The following is a 25650-nucleotide window of genomic DNA, read 5'->3' as shown; positions in this document are numbered from 1 at the left end:
TTTTCCTGTTACCATACTGACCCCTTGTGGACAAATGTGTATATAGGAATAAAGAGGATGGATGCAATCTGAACAGTCGCATTGGAGAATTCCAGCACTGTCTCCTTATCGAGTGTCTGATTACCTGCTGAGCAGTGATTCAAATCAGGACTAAGTTGGAAATGTGTCTGCACAAGACCTACTGTAGAAATAACGGATAAATATTCATATCTGGTGGTATACATTCCAAAGTGTGTATTAGTAACACCTTCCTAATGAGTTGCACCCCGTTTGCCCTCAGGACAGCCTCAATTCAGCTGGACATGGACTCCACAAGGTGTTTTCCCATGTTGACTCCAATGCTTCCCACAGTTGGTCCAGTTGACTGGATGTCCTTTGTGTGGTGGACCAGTATTGATACACAGGGGAAACTGTTGAGTGTGAAAAACCCAGCAGTGTTGCAGTTTTTGACACACTCAAACCGGTGCACCAGGCACTTACTACCACACCCTGTTCAAAGGCACTGAAATCTTTGTCTTGTTCATTCACCCTCTGAATGGCACACATACACAATCCATGTCTCAAGGCTTAAAAATCCTTCTTCAACTAGTCTCCTCCTCTTGATGGGCAAGTACAATGATTGAAGAGGATTTAACAAGTTACATCAATGAGGGATCATAGCTTCGACCTGGTTTCACCTGGTCAGCCTGTCTTGGAAAGGTGTTCCTACTGTTTTGTACACTCAAGTGTCAAATCAGGGCGATGGTGGTGGCATATAAATCAACATGGATTATCCTTTTGTGATGAATCTCTCTCTGGAAGATCGGGATTGCTACATATCTGAACATAGCTGTTCCCCAGATAAGTGCTGTGTTCATGTTGACGTCAGCAACAGCAGCAGTGTGTGGGTGGGTGAGTGGGAGGATGAATCTCAGGGGAGCTGCTCGAGATACCTTTGACTGGGAGCACAGAAAGGATGTGTGTTACAGCAACTCCTCCGTTCTGGATTACCTTGAGCTTGAAGAAGGTAGAGTCAATTGCGTGTCTTAAGAGGACGAGTGGGCGGCCAAACAATGCCTATCTTTATGAGGACCGGGCCCTTTGCTCTGCTGACCGTCAAGCCCTCGCTCTGTGTGTGTGTGTGTGTGGGGGAGAGAGAATGTGTGTTCTGACATCACCTGTATGCGAGAGACAAGCAGTGACATTTCCTGTCAATTGGATACAGTATTTCCATTCAACTGATGTGTCAATCTACAAGACAACCACTCGTTTTTATTTCAATTTATTGCACAAACAGCATTAACAAAATGTACTTGAATGTTAATACTATCAAGTGGAAAATAACAAACATTCAAATTTCAAGCTCTCGTTAAGTTCTCTTTCGATACCATCACAAGACGTAAAAGCATGAAACTGATCAGAAAATACTGTCTGGGCCCCCACCATTTCCTTCATTGACGTTTCATTGAGGCAAAATGTTTATTGGAGCTGGAGATGAGAAACCTGGGCAGGAAGGTGGCATGGGGTGACACAATGCACTGTGGGAAAGCTGTGAGGCTAGCTTGGGAACAGGAGGAACAAAGTCATACAGTAGTAGTGACAGGAAAATGGTCGCAACAACATTTCATGTATCTTTCTCTAGCACCGCGCACAGTAGATTCCATGTCTGCGAGTTCAGGATTGGCCACAACATCAACACATGCCTCCAAAATAGGCCAAACTTAGCTACACAATCATCGTTAAGTGACAAAGGTACAACTTTGTTTGACTCAAATGTATCCTTTCAAACAAAACCATAATATTGGGACACTCACCAGACTAGTGTGTAAATACATCCAAATACAAGCAACTTATTTTGAAGTAGTGACAATTGTAATTACATTTTAATGAAGTTTTGTCTGATATGAACAGGAATAAGTACTGTACATGTAATACTTACAGTAACAGTTATACATTTTTGGATATTTCTAGAGATGGTTTCTGGGTACTTGCATATATGAATAATAAAAAAAGTATCATCAGGATATATAAATGTTAATGTAATACTAAATGTATTTAACTATACAACATGTACAAACATATACATCCAGTATGTTTGCATGGTGAAAGGGTTGTGTGAAAAGTCTTTGGTACAAACATGGGCATTGGGATTCAGTTGTCTGTAACCTGTTAACACTAAAGTACACACTAAAGCATGTACGATCCAAGTATATTGGCTTTGTCCACAAACTGAACTCTATATGACAAGCAAAGACCATGCAAGGTTAAAATCTAGTTCAGAAAATACAAAAACAATAATAATATAAGTTGATAGATGCGTCATCTAACCTTGTCATAGTTTCTTCAATATGACAGTTTAACGTAATAGCTAAGGTTTTAGGGTCGGGACGTTTGAACTCTGAGGTCAATTTTCAGTAGGCACCACTCAAGCATAATGTGGTAATGTACTCCTAGGTAGGTACATGTTTAGATCCAAAATAAATACACAGCTCCTGTGGCAATAATTCATCGTTCTAAGTCATAACTAAAAAGGCATGAGGGCTTGAGTTGAGAAACAAAGACCAATTGGAAACAGAGAAATCTCTAATGAAGGGCATGGTCATTATTAGGGAAGAAACAGGATGCCATAAAAAAAAAAAAGACAAACCAGTCAAGCTTCCAGTCGGTAACCTTTGCACCTGGAGTATATGAGGAGGAAAGGGAGACGTCTTCAGAAAGGCACAGGGATTTAGAGAGTGCGTTCATCTCAGACTTACCGCTAAAGTAGTGCCAAACACAGGTGAATAAACAACGTGTACAAATACAAATTAAGTTAGTGAAGATGGCATCAATCGTAGGAAACAATTCATGAATTAATAAATGGCAAACATGGGATCACAAAAGTTAGCTCGCATCATGTACGGTATCGAAAGGCCATTCCTATAGCGTGCTGTACACGTGACTGAAACCAGCAACAGTACACAATCACAGTACTGGAGTTAGTATGATACACTCTGGAAAGGGCCGAGGCCTTTTGAAACAACGATCGTCAAAAATGAATCGTAGACGATTATTGTTACCCGCCTGGAAAAGAATGTAGCGCGAGGAAAGTGAAAGGTGACCGGCTTATTGCTTTCCTCAAGAACCAGACAGACACTCACCCTAGGAATGGAACCACGTCTGACGATGACAGCGCAACTCAAGTCATACAGAAGGAGGCGGGGGGGGGGGGGGGGGGGGCGTTTATATTTCTTTTCGTGTCAATTTCACATTTTAGTAACTGTTAAAGCCAGTTGCACGAGAGGCTGTGAGAAAAGGTGTGAAGATAAAAAGGTGGAAAACAAAGCAAGGAGTAAATTAGAGGAGGTTTCGGTTGCCGAAAATGTTATCTGGGTCCACATAATCCTTGACGGACTGGAGCATCCCGACACCCAAGCTGGAGATGCTCTCCTTCATCCACTCCTTCCGAAGTTTCCCAACTGGAGAGAGAGAAGAAAAAAATAAACACAAAAGAAAGGAGAAATCAGCACGCCTGATTGCGCAGCAGGCTGCTTGGGAGCCAATCAATCTTGTGAGAGTGAGTGAATAAACAGAAGGTGATAAATGCTTTTATTCAGAGAGGAGAAATGTTTTGCATGGCATGATTTATGGAGCCCAGCAGCCTATCAAACTCATTAGGCCCTGTGTGTTCCCCGAGGAGGTGCCGGCTGGCCGCCGCATGCACGCCCCGCTCTGCCTCTCCCTCCCGCATTCCCTGAGCAGGCTTCCACTACCTTATCATCCCCCCCACCCCCCCACCACGGTGTGTGGGGTGCGTGTTCTCCTCAGGCTGACCAGCACAGCCCTAAAGTCCCAGCGTGCCACGCTCACCCGCTCACACCGCCATCCTTCTGACCCTGGCCACTGACTGTGCCGGTGGCGTGGGGACACAATGGTCCTCTGTCATGGCTCTGGCCGCAGGCCCACTGTGAGGAGGCTCCTGTTGAGGAGCTGGAGAGAGCCCAGACCAGCGCTCTGCCAGCTGGCCAGACAGACAGACAGACACACTCCAGAGTCCCCCCAGTCCTGCCAGGACCGCAGCAGGGAGCCTGGAGCCTCTGGGAGAGGGACAGGTTCTCACTAGTCCCTGGCACACAGTCAACACCAGAGCATGGCTGGAAACCAGGAGCATTCATGGGACTGGCACCACATTGAAACTGCTACAGAAGCGTTCAATCCACTATCAGTTTTAGAATGACAAACCCCTCCCACATGTTCTACAACAGGTCACAGCAACCTCACTCCTTTTGTCTGATTACACACAATTCATTTAGAAAGTAAATAACAAACAGAGAAAGTTGAGGAACCTGTGCTGAGATCAGAGTCAATCTGAAAGCGACATTGTGTCTTTGAAGAGGGGAAACCAGGCAGTCTGTTTGTTCTGGGTAAACATCAAGCGTAAGGCCGCACTTTCTTGGAAAAGCACACACAGCTATCTTCTTTCCACTAGTCTAAAAACAGCCCTGAGAATGGAATGAACTTCAACAGGTGCCATTGAAATGAGTACATGCGTTGGGAGCTCAAGCTCCTGCAGGTAATGTGCAGATATAACCATCAGAGATTAGATAAGAGTACGGCAACAAATTTAACAGAGCAAGATAGAAAAGGGGCGCTCACATACCATCCCTTCCCCCGTAACTGAACTGCCTCACCCTGTCTCTACGTCGCTGGCATTGAAGAGAGCCAGCCCAGCCTCACATGTTAAATGGGGTGACTGAGAACTGGAGCATGGGGGAGGCTTGGGGAGATGGGAGGGCGCCATGCTATCAGCAACGCCGAGGCGGAGCAGCCAGGGGATACAGATGGAAATCAGCCATGGGGCCACAGAGGGCCGTCTCCTGACAAGACAGGACAAACAGGGGGGCCACGCCACGCACACCCAGATGGTGACAGTGGGACCAGTCAGTCACCCAATCCGCTGCTACCCAATAACTAACAAAGTGGCCTGCTCTCCTCCTCCTCCCTCCTTCTCCCCTCCCTCGTCCCACCTCCATCCCTCCCTCCACTCAGGAAGGAGAGAAAACAGAAGGTGCCGGGACTGCATCATTGCCTCCATCACAGTGATAATTTACACATCTATCTTGTCATTTTCCCTCCTTTTCGCCTGCTATTGCAATCAATCTACCCTGGGTTTGGCCATACAGCTGAGACATGCAAAGAGGAGCAGGCAGGCAGGCAGGCACTTATTTTGGAAATGAATGAGAAAGAGAAACACAGAGGTCTAGAAACAGCAGATATTTCTGTGTACCTCTGGGAGACGGCCCAAAAACGAGAGCTATGGCTAATGAACGGAAAATAAGCTAATTCAACTCATTTTTCTTGGTTTCCAGCTGCGCTTCTCGGTGACCTGTGTAGTAGCAGTGCAGTTGACCGGCGGCATTTAGGCCAACATTCTATAGAGTCACACGGTCAGGAGGAGCTGCCTCCCTGCTCTTCTGGAACACCCCCCGTGTGGAGTATAGGACTGAGCTGAGAGCCTTGTCACTCAGTCTCTCTGTGTGCACTGGCCTGTTTAAACAACTGGAGACCAGGACATGAAAGAGAGGGTAGTGTAGTGGGCCTGTGTCTCTCTGAAATGAACAGGGACAAGGCCAGTGGGGTGAGTGTCTGAAGAACCAGGACTGTTTCTAAGTTTACACTGACGGATGACTCTCAACCTGACTGGTGTGCCAACAGCTCTGCTCCTGCTAAAACATGTCGTGTCCTTTTACATTCTACTCTGACACAACAGTGACCACCTTAGAGCTAAACATTGGGGGTAGAACATCAAAACAATAGAAGATATTGTCATGAATGGATGGTATGTGACGACTTCTAAAATGTACTTAAACCGGCCTGTCAAATCCAGCCCACATATATTTGTGTAAAAATGTAGTTGTGTTGTAGCAAGAGTGTATTAAGCTGCAGGGATGGATAGTGGAGAACTGGAGATAGAGGGTTACACACACACACAAAACACTCCACTCACCCAGAGCCACTACACACACACCCTGGGCAGCCTGACCTGGTGTAAACACAGGTTAGAAAAATGTATATTTCCTGCGGTGGCCTCCCACCTCGTCCTCCCAGACTACATCTGTTTTGTTTGATACACAAAACCCAGTGAAACTAGCTCCATTTGTCACGCGGTGATTGTGGGCAGACAAACCGGCCTGTCCTCGCTCAGATAGCAGACCCAGCTGTTATTAATCACAATTACAGAGTGGGCCTCGCACCGAGAAGCTGCATCAATATCCCCTCTCCCCCCTGGCCCCACACCCCCCTGCTCAGCCCCCCTGCTCAGCCCCGGGTGGCCGGCTGGCCCACCGATTGGAGGTCAGTAAATACCGGGCGATAACACCGGCATCATTTACCCTGGCCTATTGCCTTCCAGTATTAGCAATCTTCTAATTTTTAACCTTCCCCGCCTTCGAGAGAAATTGCGATTTAATATCGCAGCTGATTCACTGCATGCTGTTTCTGACAGGCGTGATGAATAGCCTAAAGTGATGTATGAAACCGGCCAGGCGGATGGCAATATAGATAAGGTAAGGTAGCCATTTGGGTTAGCCCTGATAGGGTACCAACAGAGCCGTTTTCCCCCCTCGCTCCCCTGCTCACGTTTCATTTGGCCCGTGTTGAACAAAAGAGCCACAGCAGACTGTCTGCACTGTGGGGAAGTTTGGACGCCCCAAGGAAGCAATGAAAGGTCTCCTCCTAGCCAAAACAGAGGCTTTCAAAAGACTGTTCTGTGCCTGTTTTCTTACGTAGAGCAGCATACCGACAGAGCCTGTCAGACTACCCTATTGGGACTTCAAACCACTGCCCTGCCACCCATCTCTAAGTGAGGAGGCAGGGCAGTAGTATGAATGCTGTCGGGTTTTGGAGCCAAAAGGAACAGTGCCAAAACGTGCTGACATGGTTAGATGTAGGGATACTTCTAGATGTAGGGGTGTTCACTTGACTGTACCTCCGTGGTGGTGCGAGAGGCTTCCTCCATTGGCTAGGATCTCCTCTCTAGCGGCGTGCTAGGAATGGACAACAGACGACACACATCAATGCATCAATGAGCCCCTCATTTCCACGATGACTATCGTCACCCTTAACTATGGTGGTCATGCATCCTCCAGAGTGGTAACGGTTAAGAGTTTCAGGTCAGAAATTATGCATGTCTGTGAGTGGGTAGCTAGTACATATTTGGAGTGCTCTGTAGATTTACCTCCACTCGTTCATATGTATGTACTGGGTCCGCCAGTCCTCTGTAGTTGAAGGCAAAGTAGAAGTAAACACACGCGCCAGCGTCATAGGTCTGAGTCACTCTGCAAGGCAAGAGCAAAGGGTTTCAACATGACAGTGTTCGCAACAGAGAATAAAAGGCTGGGTTGTGTTTTTAAATGCTTTTGTCCACACGTGTCCCACTGAAATCTCTCTCCACATGAATCTAAAGAGAGCATCGTTTAGTAGAACCAAAATCAATTTTCTAACAATAAATGCTTTTTTCCCCCTCTCTCTCTCTCTCATTGGAATCGGAGAGCAGACAGATGGAGCCGAGAGGCTGGTGTTTCCTCGTGAACCTCTGACCCCAATTCTCCCTCATGTTTTCTAAGACGCGGAGGAGATGCGCTGGATCAGTCACCTTTAATAACATCCCATTATCAGGACATTGAATGGCCATCAGCACACTTTGATTGGATTATCCGAGCTACATTTACAACGGTTCAGGACACAATATGCTTCAACGCTGGCTGTCCGCAACTGGCTAAAAGATTGTGCTTTCACATGAATACGCAAAACAAGAAATTGTAATAATAACTGACATTTTGCACAGTTCAAAAGATGAATACTATTTGAAAACGTTACGTGCTTCCTTTTAAGAAGCGCAGGGCTAATATGATAAAATGCTCGATTCCCTTATCATTAAACATTTATTGGATATTAACCATCTTAGTAGGCATGTGCATATTTACTATAACTCTAACCAGGGCAAAAATATCTGCATTGAAAATTCAACTAAACCCTTATCAATGAAACACTGTGCTTCAGGGAAAGGAAACACCAGTACAAGAGTCTGTGTTGTTTTTCTCTAGCCCCTGTATCCTTACTGTGTTGTTTTTCTCAAGCCCCCGTCTCCTCTCTGTGTTGTTTTTCTCAAGCCCCAGTCTCCTCTCTGTTTCTCTAGCCCCCCGTCTCCTCTGTGTTTTTCTCAAGCCCCAGTCTCTTTACTGTGTTGTTTTTCTCAAGCCCCCGTCTCTTTACTGTGTTGTTTTTCTCAAGCCCCCGTCTCTTTACTGTGTTGTTTTTCTCAAGCCCCCGTCTCTTTACTGTGTTGTTTTTCTCAAGCCCCCGTCTCTTTACTGTGTTGTTTTTCTCAAGCCCCCGTCTCTTTACTGTGTTGTTTTTCTCAAGCCCCCGTCTCTTTACTGTGTTGTTTTTCTCAAGCCCCCGTCTCTTTACTGTGTTGTTTTTCTCAAGCCCCAGTCTCTTTACTGTGTTGTTTTTCTCAAGCCCCTGTATCCTTACTGTGTTGTTTTTCTCAAGCCCCTGTATCCTTACTGTGTTGTTTTTCTCAAGCCCCCGTCTCTTTACTGTGTTGTTTTTCTCAAGCCCCAGTCTCTTTACTGTGTTGTTTTTCTCAAGCCCCTGTATCCTTACTGTGTTGTTTTTCTCAAGCCCCCGTCTCTTTACTGTGTTGTTTTTCTCAAGCCCCAGTCTCCTCTCTGTGTTGTTTTTCTCAAGCCCCAGTCTCCTCTCTGTTTCTCTAGCCCCCCGTCTCCTCTGTGTTTTTCTCAAGCCCCTGTATCCTTACTGTGTTGTTTTTCTCAAGCCCCCGTCTCTTTACTGTGTTGTTTTTCTCAAGCCCCCGTCTCTTTACTGTGTTGTTTTTCTCAAGCCCCCGTCTCCTTACTGTGTTGTTTTTCTCAAGCCCCCGTCTCTTTACTGTGTTGTTTTTCTCAAGCCCCCGTCTCTTTACTGTGTTGTTTTTCTCAAGCCCCAGTCTCTTTACTGTGTTGTTTTTCTCTAGCCCCTGTATCCTTACTGTGTTGTTTTTCTCAAGCCCCCGTCTCTTTACTGTGTTGTTTTTCTCAAGCCCCCGTCTCTTTACTGTGTTGTTTTTCTCAAGCCCCCGTCTCTTTACTGTGTTGTTTTTCTCAAGCCCCAGTCTCTTTACTGTGTTGTTTTTCTCAAGCCCCAGTCTCTTTACTGTGTTGTTTTTCTCAAGCCCCCGTCTCTTTACTGTGTTGTTTTTCTCTAGCCCCTGTATCCTTACTGTGTTGTTTTTCTCAAGCCCCCGTCTCTTTACTGTGTTGTTTTTCTCAAGCCCCCGTCTCTTTACTGTGTTGTTTTTCTCAAGCCCCAGTCTCTTTACTGTGTTGTTTTTCTCTAGCCCCTGTATCCTTACTGTGTTGTTTTTCTCAAGCCCCCGTCTCTTTACTGTGTTGTTTTTCTCAAGCCCCCGTCTCTTTACTGTGTTGTTTTTCTCAAGCCCCCGTCTCTTTACTGTGTTGTTTTTCTCAAGCCCCCGTATCCTTACTGTGTTGTTTTTCTCAAGCCCCCGTCTCTTTACTGTGTTGTTTTTCTCAAGCCCCCGTCTCTTTACTGTGTTGTTTTTCTCAAGCCCCTGTATCCTTACTGTGTTGTTTTTCTCAAGCCCCAGTCTCCTCTCTGTGTTGTTTTTCTCAAGCCCCAGTCTCCTCTCTGTGTTGTTTTTCTCAAGCCCCAGTCTCCTCTCTGTGTTGTTTTTCTCAAGCCCCAGTCTCCTCTCTGTGTTGTTTTTCTCAAGCCCCAGTCTCCTCTCTGTGTTGTTTTTCTCAAGCCCCAGTCTCCTCTCTGTTTCTCTAGCCCCCCGTCTCCTCTGTGTTTTTCTCTAGCCCCAGTCTCCTCTGTGTTTTTCTCAAGCCCCTGTATCCTTACTGTGTTGTTTTTCTCAAGCCCCAGTCTCTTTACTGTGTTGTTTTTCTCAAGCCCCAGTCTCTTTACTGTGTTGTTTTTCTCAAGCCCCTGTATCCTTACTGTGTTGTTTTTCTCAAGCCCCCGTCTCTTTACTGTGTTGTTTTTCTCAAGCCCCAGTCTCCTCTTTGTGTTTCTCTAGCCCCCCGTCTCCTCTGTGTTTTTCTCTAGCCCCCCGTCTCCTCTCTGTGTTTTTCTCTAGCCCCCCGTCTCCTCTGTGTTTTTCTCTAGCCCCCCGTCTCCTCTGTGTTTTTCTCTAGCCCCCCGTCTCCTCTCTGTGTTTCTCTAGCCCCCCGTCTCCTCTCTGTGTTTTTCTCTAGCCCCCCCGTCTCCTCTCTGTGTTTTTCTCTAGCCCCCCGTCTCCTCTCGGTGTTTTTCTCTAGCCCCCCGTCTCCTCTCTGTGTTTTTCTCTAGCCCCCCGTCTCCTCTCTGTGTTTTTCTCTAGCCCCCCGTCTCCTCTGTGTTTTTCTCTAGCCCCCCGTCTCCTCTGTGTTTTTCTCTAGCCCCCCGTCTCCTCTGTGTTTTTCTCTAGCCCCCCGTCTCCTCTGTGTTTTTCTCTAGCCCCCCGTCTCCTCTGTGTTTTTCTCTAGCCCCCCGTCTCCTCTCTGTGTTTTTCTCTAGCCCCCCGTCTCCTCTGGGTTTTTCTCTAGCCCCCCGTCTCTTTTGAGGAGTTGTGGGAAGAGCTGTTGTTCCTGTGACGTGGCCCATCGCTCGGAGGGTGTACTGGCTTCTAGAGGTTAAATGGGCAAATCAATCATGTGACAGACTGCAGGCGGGAAATAAATGGCTGAAGCCTAATCAGGTTGGGGCCTAATCTGTCCACAGTGAGCAAGGAGCAGGCAGTCTGTGCGTGTGTGGCCAGGTCACACAGGGAAGGTCACAGGACTCCTCTCTTGCCTGCGAGCACACACTACTGGCCCACTCATAGCAGGGAACACGTTTTAGAAGATCTAATCATAGGACATGATCAACCACACCAGTCAAATATGTACACAAGTTGAATCATGGAGTTAGAGATGCAGAGGTACATGTCAAGGATTTTTTTAACATGATCTCCACGATGTCAGCAAGTGTGCTGTCGCTCGGAAACCAAGACGGCTGAAAGGTCTCTTCCTAAACGTACCTGCATGAGGTCAAGGGTTGAAACTGGACTCCTCGCTCTTTACACTCTCGGTTAATACGCTCTTTGACATTCCGGCAAAGGTCCAACACCCTGAAGAAAGACAACAGGAGAGAGAAACATAAAGACTAGCATGTTCTCCTGAAGAGTAGCAGACTGATAAGACATGATGAAAGCCCTGTCTGAGACCCAGTAATGCACTATATAGGGAATAGGGTGCACAGCCCCATGATTTAACCCAGTACGACAGGTGGAGCTGAGCTGTCGAGAGTTATGTGAAGAGAAGGCCTCTGGCCCTGCACTGTGGGGTACACAGACAGAGAGACAGACAAGGTGGAGAACCTCACACCATTATGGAGACTGTAGTGCTAGGTATTTGTAGCTGGGAGAGACTGGCTCACTCTGTTCTCTAATGGCCGTCACTCCCAGGCATGTGCAGCCTAGTGTGGAGAGATGGAGGAGGAAGAGGGGTAATGAGCCCTGAACATATGCTCGCCCGCTAACCCCCATCAGGCCGTCTACACAGTGGGGTGCTGAGCACGCGTGTGTGTTGGTGTCCGTGTGTGTGTGTCTGCCCGTGTGTCTGTGAAAAAAAAAAAGGGGGGGGGGGGGGGGGGGTGTACTCTCCTGAGATATCGCTTTAAGGTGCAAGGGAGTCAGTCATTTTTTTGTTCATGTGTGGGAAGAACTGTGTGGTTTCATAATGGGAAGGTTTTTTTACACTGAATTTCCAACACTGTATGTTGGATATTCATGTTCAATCTCACACCCAGCAGCACACATGAATGCATCACACTGGCCATGTCTCCCTCTTTCCCTGTAGCTCCCCCCTGCACAGATTCAGGCTGGGGCTGGAGAGGCAGTATTCCCTCCCACGCACAGCCAGTTAATGGAGGGAGAAGGCAGGCATGAAGGTGAATGTCAGAGAGGGAGTGGGGGTTGAGAAACTTGTCTTTGGGGCTCTTCAAACTGACTGTGTGGGAAGAGAGTGATGTCGAATTGTCACACCAGTTCAGAGACACTCGTTCATTCACAAAGGTTAAACAAGCTGCCATCTTTGTCTTTACCTGTCCCAAGGCACCGATGTCTCAAATGATTCTGCGACCACGTAGTAGTCCATCCCCAAGTCCTGTTAAATAAACCGCAAGACAAATGTAGAACATAATAGCACGGGGCTTGGATTTGAGAAGGAGACAACATATGATCAAATAAAATAACTATTATTGGAAGTCAAATAAAGAGGCACACAATATAGCTTAGTGTTTCACACTTCGCATGAGGAAAAGAGCTTTTCACCGTCAATTGCTCATGTCCAGATTCCTCGAATGACAACATGACATCCCTGGCTGAACAGAGGCGCCAGATATCTCAGAGGTCACATTCTGTAGCCTTTGTGTGCATGTTCCTTCTATCCTATCAGCTGACAGAGGTCTCTATCTGCCCCTGTGAGCAGTGCCCCCCCCCCTCCCCGAGCAGTCTCTGGACACTAGGAGAGTATGGCAGAATAGAGGAGAAGAAGTGACCCACCCGGAGGTAAGCGATGACGAAGGTCAGAATGTAGCCTCTCTGTCCATTGTCCTCTCCAGCTGCCAGGCCCCTGAAAAAAAGAGAAGTTAATATTTAACATGTTCCTTTCTGGCCCTGTCATCTCTCCCTGACCACAGCTGCCTGTGATGCCCATCACTACCATTCACTGCCACAATGTTCAAATCAATGATTGCCGCTCTGTTCCTCCCTGCGGGTCAACCACACATCCATCACCCACCACCGGTACTAACATTTTCAACCAACAACCCAAATTAAATCAGGACGCACTCATTAAGAAATCACTTAATTGATTTACCTGTAATTTTCTCCCCAAATGTCTTAAAACCAGAAGACAATGTCCCTTACAGACCCACCCAATCGATCACAGGCTCTCGACAAGTGTTGATGAAATGATGGAAAAACTAAAACACAACACACTGCCTGGTAGGTGAGGCCTTTCCAATGATTCAACTTGTGAATCGGTCAGGATAATACCTGAGGGCACAAAGCCAGTGACCTGAGGAATGGACTGGAAGCTGTGCACTGGGCCAAGGAGCAACACTAATACACAATCCATAGGGTCACCAAGACAATAACGGTATTTCTCATGGGCCCAGTGTTTTCATGAAAGGTTTGTTTATGATGACTAGGTACAGAGCGGGTGAGGTGTGTTCGGGGGATGAAGTAGTGAGTTATTTGCTACAGCATGTTCCGATTCCTCTTTAATGGTGTGGAACAGTGTGGTTCCGGTCAGGGTGGGACCCCCAGCCCAGCGGAGGCCCCCAGGCACCTCAGACATGGGCCTTACAGCACGGCTTCATCGCCAAGTCCCTACTGGCTGACCTCTGTGGCACTACACACGACAACACTCTTTTGTATATGTAATCGATTACTTTGGGCCTTTCAGTTGTATACGGGGTTGTTAGAAGAGAGAAGGAATGTCTCCAGAATTCCACGAGTGCAGGTGAATTGAACATGTTGGGGAACTATGAGGAACCCAGGTTTGTTGCTGTTGTAGTTAAGGTGCACACATACAGAATGGAGAGAGATAGCATCCCTTTCAGGCTGATAGATCACTTATTTCCACCAGGGCCTCTATTGATCTGCCTCACAATCAATCAGAATAGCCCCCCCCACACACACACACCACCAAAGTAGGTCTGACAGGAGGACGACCACAGGTGATCCATCACACTGCTCTTTATACTTGGTCTTAGATTGGTTCAAACACACCACCTTCAGCCTGAGGGGCCAAGCTCTTCCACTATGGAAATGGAATGCCTCTAAGCAAGGCCTAAGGCAGATTTCTCACAATGAGGAGTGTACCAGGTACCAACTGTGGTTTTGTCTTGTGTTGTATGTAACCTGTGCACTGAAGACAGTCTCCCAGAATAAAAGGGGGGAATTTAACCCTCACAAATTTAGGATGCATGTTGGGTAACATCTGCTGACCTGAGAGAAGGAAATAGGGGCTACTTACCCAAATGTTGCAGCAATGTCGTAAACTTGTTTTTCGTGCTGCAAGACCCTCTCGCGGTCCCCTTCGAACAGCAGGGTGGCAACAACCAACTGGTGGGGGTCGAAACCTTTGAACTGGGAAAAAACAGGGAAGTAAAATTGGTTTAACCCTTTCCAGGAAGTACAAATGACATACAAAAGAGAAATGAGGAGTAGTATTTCTGCCAAATCATTAAGAATTACCTTGGTGATGTAGAATTTCTTTAACCCTTCCACAAAATTTGTGAAAATGGACGACACTTGAGGTTTCAGGGCATGACCTGTAGAAACAGAAGGGCCAAGTCCCTTAACTCAAAAGCCAAGTGGACCTCTGTCTTTTCTCTTTTGGACAATACAGTTTAGAGGAACTAGCGATATCGTTTATTCACACATTTGGTCACACTCAGCCCACCCATCTCCTGCCTGTTTCCTCCAGGACTAACATGGCAACCGAGTCACATTTATTTAGGTGTGGAAACAAAAGGAGGAAAATAAATGGTAACATTTGAATAACTTTACAAGTGCCTGCGACAGGGACAATAAATCAGTGGGTTTCCGAGGGGAAGTGGGCTTGACACGGCCATATCCGTCTTCCTCAGCCACCGCACGTTTTGATTTATTCGTGATCGGACACACAAAGCGCCTGTGGACAAGCTAAAGTGAGGGTCTGGAGCCGATGGGATGGTTATCAATCACAGTGGGGTAGAGTCCTGGGTGACTCTGTGGAGACTGAACACTTCATTTCTTTCCCCTCCGTCTCACAGTCTCTTCATCACTTAGTGTTCCAATTGTTTCCATTCCAAATTTGATTGTGGGTCTTTAGGTCTCCCGCAGCCATCACGCTCATTAATTAAATACTCAACGACCAGAGAGGAGAGGGATTATACATACAGTGTGTCATTTCCCCCCCAGTCTGCCTTTTGTTCGTTTGCATTTAATGCATGTCAACGGCTAACATACCACTTGCCATATTCATCATACTAGCGTATTGAGATAAGTGGCCCCTATATTTTATATTACTTTGTACAATTCGGAAATGAGCAGGCCCATTGAATACATCAGATCCCTTCACTCAGCAGCCAGGGGAATTAAAAGGGAAGGCAACCCAGCAAACAAAAACTGGTTCTGTGAACATTCATTAGATTGCCCCCAAAACATTCTAATAACACCAAAACTGTACAGGTGTGCTGATGATTATACAGTGTTTGTATAAACATTTGCCTGACGTTGCAAGAACATTCACAGAACACATTCTGTTACATTACCTGGAAACCTAATAAAAAACCTCAGGGGAACGTTCTGTGGTGGTTGTTACAGACGTTGTGCACAACATTTTAGTGGATGCTAGAACATTCCAAGAATATCTCATTTAAAACATTAAAATACATTTGTATTTTTTTTAAATTATTATTATTTTTAAACCCAAAAACATTAGAATGTTATCATGCTAATGCTAGATAAAATCCTAACTAGAACTTAATGAGAATGTTCGCTAATATCCTGGGAATGTTCCCGGTTCGCTGGGAAGGCACTAATAAGTCCAAGAAGGTATCCTATCAGTCCAGACTGAGGTTCAGTTATTAGTGAGAAACCTGGTCGCTTCATCTTGCCTGCTTAATGCTAAGAAGTGCTCACTCGGTGAAAAGTAGGAATATAAAGGGAGACTAATGAGATCCCAGGAGACTGAAGAACTTTACAAAGATGTCGGGCACCAACGCCTGATACATTCCCCCAGACCTCAATAAAAATATTGTAAAACTTCAATATAACAACTGCTTAATTGTTGCCAAGGTCATTTTTCATTGGGCTTCAGTCCACGAGTCGTGTGTGTGTGTGTGTGCAGCTAGATACTCTGCTGAAATAACGCTACATTTAACTTAATGCAATGCAGCAGACAGGCAAAAAGCATACATGAAGAAACGTTGCCAATGCTGCATTCTTTCCTCTAATGGATTACAGTTGGGGGGGGGGCCTCACACAAAACCAGGCCAAATGGCAATTAAAAAGAACATCAGATTCAAGGAATTAGACCATTTTCAAAATACAATGATTGAGCAGAAAGACATGGCATAGACTCAGGCTGGGAATTGCCGGGCACCTCGCGATATGATATTATCACGATACTTAGGTGCCGATACGATATATATTGTGATTCTACATGCATTGCGATTCGATACTGTGATTTGATTAAGATTCCATGTTCCAAACATATTCCTCACCATATGTCTGCTGCAGTGGGACAGAGAGAGACATGAAAAAACGAGTTTGATCAGTCATAGAAATAAAAGTGCTGAAAACAAATGGTCTCCCTATTTAAAATGAAGACGGAGAAAAGGCTATGAAGGAGTTTTGGTGCAGGTACAGCCAACTAGCGCAACAATAATATTGCGTTATTGTCAAAACGATGCAATATATCATGAAAAATAATATCCCAATATGGATTATGACCCCCCCCCCCATCACTAGAAGGTACTAGCATGTTCCTCAGATTCCAGCCTTGTCTGAGAAAGGCTACAGAGGGGGGTGAACTGTGGAGGGAACTAGAGGGAATTACTTAGAAATGGAAACCAGGTCAGCCACACAGCACAGGCCGCGTGTGGAGCCAGAGAGCACGTCGGGCACCAACGCCTGATACATTCCCCCAGACCTCAAGAAAAATATACTTCACTTTGAGCTCCCGTGTTAAACAAAGACACACAGTGTACAAAACATTATGAGGTCTTTCCATGACAGACTGACAAGGTGAACTCCATGATCGCTTATTGATGCCACTTGTTAAATCCACTTCAATCAGTGTAGATGAATTGGAGGACACAGGTTAAAAGAAGGAATTGTTAAGCCTCGAGACATGGATTGTGTGTGTGTCATTCAGAGGGTGAATGGGCAAGACAAAAAAAGATTGAAGTGCCTTTGAACTGGGTATGGTAGTAGGTGCCAGGCACACCGGTTTGTGTCAAGAACTGCAACGCTGCTGGGTTTTTCCACGCTCAACCGTTTCCTGTGGTTATCGAGAATGGTCCACTACCCAAAGGACGCCCGTCCAACTTAACACAACGGTGGGAAGCATTGGGGTCAACATGGGCCAGCATCCCTGTGGAACACTTTCGACACCTTATAGAGTCCATGCCCTGACAAATTGAGGCTGTTCTGAGGGTAAAAGTGGGGTGGGGGTGCAACTCAATATTAGGAAGGTGTGCTAATGTTTTATACACACAATGTGTGTATCTTTGCAGAGATGAAAGGGCAGGGTTTTGAATGATGACTTACCAAACTGAAACTGTTCGTTATCCATGAGCCGGATGGATGCAGGTGCACACCTCTTGGGAAGGGGGGGGGGGGAGGAGGTATAATTTAGGAGCATGTTTCATTTTGTGAACATTTCCCCATCCCACACTTTATTCTAGTAATTTCCCTAGTGAAAGTTGAACCTGCATTACGTTTCGTAATTTAGAGGAAAAACCTTTCAAATGACATTTGTCACACAATAATACACAACCTGTAGACATGAGCAGACATTCCTGGTCGTGTGTGGATCCCCGTCCATGAAAAGCCACGGCCCAATGGTCGATACCTTAAATTGTGCGCTATACTAGTGTACCGACTCAACTCAGTTCTGTTACGAACGGAGCTGCACTAATCATACGCTTGTAGTCATCGATAATGGTTGCATCAGCACTGCCCAGTAAGAGTGAAAAGAGGTAGCTTATTCGTTATTATGGTCTTCATTATCATTCAAATTAATTCCTTCCCAGAATTGGAGATCTGCCCATCATTAACTGACCCCTTTGTTTGTACACTACAGCATTGCATTGATCTGCACTGTTCAATACCTGCATAGTTTAGCTACTGTTCTCATTGTTATTATAATGTAGCCTATAGGTTACATTGTACAAACACTCAACACATGATGGTAATGGTCTTTACCTGCTTGGCTACCTCTCGTAAGCAGGCCACTCCCGCCTCAAAGTTTGGGAAGACCACCGAGCCGTACTTCTGGTACTCGGGGATTGGCCGGATCTTCATCGTTACCTCGGTAACCACACCAAGAGTTCCTAGGGGAAAACACAAGGGAACACACAATAGAAACCGAGCTTCTCACACAATAACGATTTCGAAACAATAGCCTGACATTGGTTGGGGTTAGGTTTAATTGATAATTGAAGTGGTAATGCCTGACTTAACCAACTGGGTTGGTGACGACCAGTGGTGTAGTGGAGGGTAACCACATGTAAAACGCCGTTTCCGCACCTTAAAACAAATTGTGCAAGCGTTCATCCACCTGGTTTCTTTACCACCACATCACTGGTGGTGACCTGTGTGTCACCTTTCACCTCTTGTGATCTGGTTTCATGCTGCTCACAGGAGACCAATGAGATTTATCGAGGAAATAAAACAGGTCCATATCAAAGGAAGGCCAACGCCAGGCGCCCATTACATGTCGCCCAGGGTTCCCAGCTAACCTCTGACCCCACAAAGTATCCACTGTGTCTGTAGCTTTTACGTGTCATGTTCCACGTAGAATTTTCCCTGCTGCAAGAATGTCTATGTTCAAAATGGACCCCTATTCCCTTTATAGACGATGTTAGGATGAAACAGTCAGAGATCACCAAGCGCAACATAGCTTCTGCGTGTAAATCAGCTAGAAAGATGTGTCGGCATCGAGTAATTGTCTCTGGCCCCCTCCCAGTTAGGGGGAGTGATGAGCTCTACAGCAGAGTCTCACAACTCAATCGCTGGTTGAAAACTGTTTTCTGCCCCTCCCAAAAGATAGAATTTGTAGATAATTGGCCCTCTTTCTGGGACTCACCCACAAACAGGACCAAGCCTGACCTGCTGAGGAGTGACGGACTCCATCCTAGCTGGAGGGGTGCTCTCATTTTATCTACCAACATAGACAGGGCTCTAACTCCTCTAGCTCCACAATGAAATAGGGTGCAGGCCAGGCAGCAGGCTGTTAGCCAGCCTGCCAGCATAGTGGAGTCTGCCACTAGCACAGTCAGTGTAGTCAGCTCAGCTATCACCATTGAGACCGTGTCTGTGCCTCGACCTAGGTTGGGCAAAACTAAACATGGCGGTGTTCGCCTTAGCAATCTCACTAGGATAAAGACCACCTCCATTCCTGTCATTATTGAAAGAGATCATGATACCTCACATCTCAAAATAGGGCTACTTAATGTTAGATCCCTTACTTCAAAGGCAATTATAGTCAATGAACTAATCACTGATCATAATCTTGATGTGATTGGCCTGACTGAAACATGGCTTAAGCCTGATGAATTTACTGTGTTAAATGAGGCCTCACCTCCTGGCTACACTAGTGACCATATCCCCCGTGCATCCCGCAAAGGCGGAGGTGTTGCTAACATTTACGATAGCAAATTTCAATTTACAAAAAAAAAAATGACGTTTTCGTCTTTTGAGCTTCTAGTCATGAAATCTATGCAGCCTACTCAATCACTTTTTATAGCTACTGTTTACAGGCCTCCTGGGCCATATACAGCGTTCCTCACTGAGTTCCCTGAATTCCTATCGGACCTTGTAGTCATAGCGGATAATATTCTAATCTTTGGTGACTTTAATATTCACATGGAAAAGTCCACAGACCCACTCCAAAAGGCTTTCGGAGCCATCATCGACTCAGTGGGTTTTGTCCAACATGTCTCTGGACCCACTCACTGTCACAGTCATACGCTGGACCTAGTTTTGTCCCATGGAATAAATGTTGTGGATTTTAATGTTTTTCCTCATAATCCTGGACTATCGGACCACCATTTTATTACGTTTGCAATTGCAACAAATAATCTGCTCAGACCCCAACCAAGGATCATCAAAAGTCGTGCTATAAATTCACAGACAACACAAAGATTCCTTGATGTCCTTCCAGACTCCTTCTGCCTACCCAAGGACGCCAGAGGACAAAAATCAGTTAACCACCTAACTGAGGAACTCAACTTAACCTTGCGCAATACCCTAGATGCAGTTGCACCCCTAAAAACTAAAAACATTTCTCATAAGAAACTAGCTCCCTGGTACACAGAAAATACCCGAGCTCTGAAGCAAGCTTCCAGAAAATTGGAACGGAAATGGCGCCACACCAAACTGGAAGTCTTCCGACTAGCTTGGAAAGACAGTACTGTGCTGCTCGATCATCCTATTTTTCTAACTTAATTGAGGAAAATAAGAACAATCCGAAATTCCTTTTTGATACTGTCGCAAAGCTAACTAAAAAGCAGCATTCCCCAAGAGAGGATGACTTTCACTTTAGCAGTGATAAATTCATGAACTTCTTTGAGGAAAAGATTATGATTATTAGAAAGCAAATTACGGACTCTTCCTTAAATCTGCGTATTCCTTCAAAGCTCAGTTGTCCTGAGTCTGCACAACTCTGCCAGGACCTAGGATCAAGAGAGACACTCAAGTGTTTTAGTACTATATCTCTTGACACAATGATGAAAATAATCATGGCCTCTAAACCTTCAAGCTGCATACTGGACCCTATTCCAACTAAACTACTGAAAGAGCTGCTTCCTGTGCTTGGCCCTCCTATGTTGAACATAATAAACGGCTCTCTATCCACCGGATGTGTACCAAACTCACTAAAAGTGGCAGTAATAAAGCCTCTCTTGAAAAAGCCAAACCTTGACCCAGAAAATATAAAAAACTATCGGCCTATATCGAATCTTCCATTCCTCTCAAAAATTTTAGAAAAGGCTGTTGCGCAACAACTCACTGCCTTCCTGAAGACAAACAATGTATACGAAATGCTTCAGTCTGGTTTTAGACCCCATCATAGCACTGAGACGGCACTTGTGAAGGTGGTAAATGACATTTTAATGGCATCGGACCGAGGCTCTGCATCTGTCCTCGTGCTCCTAGACCTTAGTGCTGCTTTTGATACCATCGATCACCACATTCTTTTGGAGAGATTGGAAACCCAAATTGGTCTACACGGACAAGTTCTGGCCTGGTTTAGATCTTATCTGTCGGAAAGATATCAGTTTGTCTCTGTGAATGGTCTGTCCTCTGACAAATCAACTGTAAATTTCGGTGTTCCTCAAGGTTCCGTTTTAGGACCACTATTGTTTTCACTATATATTTTACCTCTTGGGGATGTTATTCGAAAACATAATGTTAACTTTCACTGCTATGCGGATGACACACAGCTGTACATTTCAATTAAACATGGTGAAGCCCCAAAATTGCCCTTGCTAGAAGAATGTGTTTCAGACATAAGGAAGTGGATGGCTGCAAACTTTCTACTTTTAAACTCGGACAAAACAGAGATGCTTGTTCTAGGTCCCAAGAAACAAAGAGATCTTCTGTTGAATCTGACAATTAATCTTAATGGTTGTACAGTCGTCTCAAATAAAACTGTGAAGGACCTCGGCGTTACTCTGGACCCTGATCTCTCTTTTGAAGAACATATCAAGACCATTTCAAGGACAGCTTTTTTCCATCTACGTAACATTGCAAAAATCAGGAACTTTCTGTCCAAAACTGATGCAGAAAAATTAATCCATGCTTTTGTCACTTCCAGGTTAGACTACTGCAATGCTCTACTTTCCGGCTACCCGGATAAAGCACTAAATAAACTTCAGTTGGTGCTAAATACGGCTGCTAGAATCCTGACTAGAACCAAAAAATTTGATCATATTACTCCAGTGCTAGCCTCTCTACACTGGCTTCCTGTCAAAGCAAGGGCTGATTTCAAGGTTTTACTGCTAACCTACAAAGCATTACATGGGCTTGCTCCTATCTATCTCTCTGATTTGGTCCTGCCGTACATACCTACACGTACGCTACGGTCACAAGACGCAGGCCTCCTAATTGTCCCTAGAATTTTTAAGCAAACAGCTGGAGGCAGGGCTTTCTCCTATAGAGCTCCATTTTTATGGAACGGTCTGCCTACCCATGTCAGAGACGCAAACTCGGTCTCAACCTTTAAGTCTCTACTGAAGACTCATCTCTTCAGTGGGTCATATGATTGAGTGTAGTCTGGCCCAGGAGTGGGAGGGTGAACGGAAAGGCTCTGGAGCAACGAACCACCCTTGCTGTCTCTGCCTGGCCGGTTCCCCTCTTTCCACTGGGATTCTCTGCCTCTAACCCTATTACAGGGGCTGAGTCACTGGCTTTACTGGGGCTCTCTCATGCCGTCCCTGGAGGAGGTGCGTCACCTGAGTGGGTTGAGTCACTGATGTGGTCATCCTGTCTGGGTTGGCGCCCCCCCCCTTAAGTTGTGCCGTGGCGGAGGTCTTTGTGGGCTATACTCAGCCTTGTCTCAGGATGGTAAGTTGGTGGTTGAAGATATCCCTCTAGTGGTGTGGGGGCTGTGCTTTGGCAAAGTGGGTGGGGTTATATCCTTCCTGTTTGGCCCTGTCCGGGGGTGTCCTCGGAGTGGGCCACAGTGTCTCCTGACCCCTCCTGTCTCAGCCTCCAGTATTTATGCTGCAGTAGTTTATGTGTCGGGGGCTAGGGTCAGTTTGTTATATCTGGAGTACTTCTCCTGTCCTATTCGAATCTAAGTGTGCGTTCTCTAATTCTCTCCTTCTCTCTTTCTCTCTCTCGGAGGACCTGAGCCCTAGGACCATGCCCCAGGACTACCTGACATGATGACTCCTTGCTGTCCCCAGTCCACCTGGCTGTGCTGCTGCTCCAGTTTCAACTGTTCTGCCTTATTATTATTCGACCATGCTGATCATTTATGAACATTTGAACATCTTGGCCATGTTCTGTTATAATCTCCACCCGGCACAGCCAGAAGAGGACTGGCCATCCCACATATGCTCTCTCTAATTCTCTCTTTCTTTCTCTCTCTCGGAGGACCTGAGCCCTAGGACCATGCCCCAGGAATACCTGACATGATGACTCCTTGCTGTCCCCAGTCCACCTGACTGTGCTGCTGCTCCAGTTTCAACTATTCTGCCTTATTATTATTCGACCATGCTGGTCATTTATGAACATTTGAACATCTTGACCATGTTTTGTTATAATCTCCACCCGGCACAGCCAGAAGAGGACTGGCCACCCCACATAGCCTGGTTCCTCTCTAGGTTTCTTCCTAGGTTTTGGCCTTTCTAGGGAGTTTTTCCTAGCCACCGTGCTTCTTCACCTGCATTGCTTGCTGTTTGGGGTTTTAGGCTGGGTTTCTGTACAGCACTTTGAGATATCAGCTGATGTACGAAGGGCTATATAAAATAAATTTGATTGATTGATTGATAGAGCACTATTTATTATCAGTGCCCATAGGGCTCTGGCTAATTTGAGAAAATATCCACAATAATTACATACTGTCAGGTCAAGTTGAACCATACATTGTCTTGGTCTATTATTGGCTCTGAATTCACAAGTTTCCTCAAAATAAAATCATCAATAAAAAAAATTGAAATCTCAAAAATACAGAACCTTTTCCTTCAGATGAATCTGTAATTCTGTAAATGTGTACTTGACTGATGTAATGCGCATTAGTGTTGTCCCATTGAGATGACATGTAGTCTGTACAGCCAGATCCATTAGGGGCTGTCCTGTGCATGCCAGGGCCGTTAATGAGCCCTTTAATGTGACACTACATGCCAAATGCTGCTCTCTAGTGGCCCAAACGAGAATGTGACTCCATCATCACCCCTAGGCACATACCCTGGGCCTCCTCTCAGGGGCATCTCAGGGGCACCACAGCACAGAGACAGAGCGAGAGACGGAGCGAGAGACGGAGCGAGAGACGGAGCGAGAGACGGAGCGAGAGACGGAGCGAGAGACGGAGCGAGAGAAAGCGGGAGAGCGAGAGAAAGCGGGAGAGCGAGAGAAAGCGGGAGAGCGAGAGAAAGCGGGAGACAGCGAGCGAGCGAGACGGAGGGAGCGAGCGAGCGAGACGGAGGGAGCGAGCGAGCGAGACGGAGGGAGCGAGCGAGAGAGACGGAGGGAGCGAGCGAGAGAGACGGAGGGAGCGAGCGAGAGAGACGGAGGGAGCGAGCGAGCGAGACGGAGGGAGCGAGCGAGAGAGCCGGAGGGAGCGAGCGAGCGAGACGGAGGGAGCGAGCGAGACGGAGGGAGCGAGCGAGCGAGACGGAGGGAGCGAGCGAGAGAGTCGGAGCGAGAGAAAGCGGGAGAGCGGGAGACAGCGAGCGAGAGACGGAGGGAGCGAGCGAGAGAGGGAGGGAGCGAGCGAGCGAGACGGAGGGAGGAGTGAGCGAGAGAGACGGAGGGAGCGAGCGAGCGAGACGGAGGGAGGGAGCGAGCGAGACGGAGGGAGGGAGCGAGCGAGACGGAGGGAGCGAGCGAGCGACGGAGCGAGGGAGCGAGCGAGACGGAGGGAGGGAGCGAGCGAGCCGGAGGGAGGGAGCGAGCGAGCCGGAGGGAGGGAGGGAGCGAGCGAGCCGGAGGGAGGGAGGGAGCGAGCGAGCCGGAGGGAGGGAGGGAGCGAGCGAGCCGGAGGGAGGGAGGGAGCGAGCGAGCCGGAGACGGAGAGGGAGCGAGCGAGCGAGACGGAGGGAGAGAGAGAGAGCGAGACGGAGGGAGCGAGCGAGACGGAGGGAGGGAGCGAGCGAGACGGAGGGAGGGAGGGAGCGAGAGGGAGGGAGGGAGCGAGCGAGACGGAGGGAGGGAGGGAGCGAGACGGAGGGAGGGAGCGAGCGAGACGGAGGGAGGGAGGGAGCGAGACGGAGGGAGGGAGGGAGCGAGCGAGACGGAGGGAGGGAGGGAGCGAGCGAGACGGAGGGAGGGAGGGAGCGAGCGAGACGGAGGGAGGGAGGGAGCGAGCGAGACGGAGGGAGGGAGGGAGGGAGCGAGCGAGCGAGACGGAGGGAGGGAGGGAGCGAGCGAGACGGAGGGAGCGAGCGAGACGGAGGGAGCGAGCGAGACGGAGGGAGCGAGCGAGACGGAGGGAGCGAGAGAGACGGACGGCGCGAGAGAGACGGACGGCGCGAGAGAGACGGACGGCGCGAGAGAGACGGACGGCGCGAGAGAGACGGACGGCGCGAGAGAGAGAGGGCGAGCGAGAGAGAGAGGGCGAGCGAGAGAGAGAGGGCGAGCGAGAGAGCGCGAGAGAGAGAGAGCGAGAGAGAGAGAGAGCGCGAGAGAGAGAGAGCGCGAGAGAGAGAGAGCGCGAGAGAGAGAGAGCGCGAGAGAGAGAGAGCGAGAGAGAGAGAGAGCGCGAGAGAGAGAGAGCGCGAGAGAGAGAGAGCGCGAGAGAGAGAGCGCGAGAGAGAGAGCGCGAGAGAGAGAGCGCGAGCGAGAGAGCGCGAGCGAGAGAGCGCGAGAGAGAGAGCGCGAGCGAGAGAGAGAGCGCGAGCGAGAGGAGGCTGGGTAGGACCAGCAGAAAGCGCTCAGCAAGGTCAACTAACACACCGACTCCAGAGGAGGAGACTGTATCGCATGCGAGTGGGACAGCAGGAGACAGTTCTACTGCAATCCTCTTTGTAAACATGCCCTCTCTAACCTTGCTATAACCAGGGTTGTTTAGAGGAGATGTCCCTTCCAACAGAGGAGTCAGCACTATGCAGTATTTCCTACGTTCTGTTATCCCACAGTGAGGGAAAAAAGTACTTCCTGTCAAAAGCAGCAGTGAACAAGCCTGATGTGGGAGATGC

At 47.4% G+C, this 25650-nt stretch overlaps 1 protein-coding gene across 1 annotated transcript in view; it reads right to left on the bottom strand.

Moving 5' to 3' along the window:
• Positions 1 to 1247: 1247 nt before the first annotated feature.
• LOC139398622 (alkyldihydroxyacetonephosphate synthase, peroxisomal-like) overlaps positions 1248 to 25650 on the bottom strand; it is a 44435-nt gene continuing 20032 nt past the window's right edge. The window contains exons 11-20 of the mRNA XM_071144552.1: positions 17993 to 18120; positions 17336 to 17387; positions 14273 to 14349; positions 14052 to 14164; positions 12572 to 12641; positions 12112 to 12173; positions 11048 to 11137; positions 7196 to 7295; positions 6947 to 7004; positions 1248 to 3437 (exon numbers count right to left, since the gene is read on the bottom strand). Of these exons, the coding sequence (XP_071000653.1) occupies positions 3316 to 3437; positions 6947 to 7004; positions 7196 to 7295; positions 11048 to 11137; positions 12112 to 12173; positions 12572 to 12641; positions 14052 to 14164; positions 14273 to 14349; positions 17336 to 17387; positions 17993 to 18120 (872 nt within the window). The 3' untranslated portion in view covers positions 1248 to 3315. The remainder of the gene's footprint in view (positions 3438 to 6946; positions 7005 to 7195; positions 7296 to 11047; positions 11138 to 12111; positions 12174 to 12571; positions 12642 to 14051; positions 14165 to 14272; positions 14350 to 17335; positions 17388 to 17992; positions 18121 to 25650) is intronic.

The sequence above is a fragment of the Oncorhynchus clarkii genome, chromosome 3 (assembly GCF_045791955.1).
Source record: "Oncorhynchus clarkii lewisi isolate Uvic-CL-2024 chromosome 3, UVic_Ocla_1.0, whole genome shotgun sequence".
Classification (NCBI taxonomy): domain Eukaryota; kingdom Metazoa; phylum Chordata; class Actinopteri; order Salmoniformes; family Salmonidae; genus Oncorhynchus; species Oncorhynchus clarkii.
Note: the sequence above shows the minus strand (reverse complement) of the source record. Positions and strands in the feature narration are given on the sequence as shown.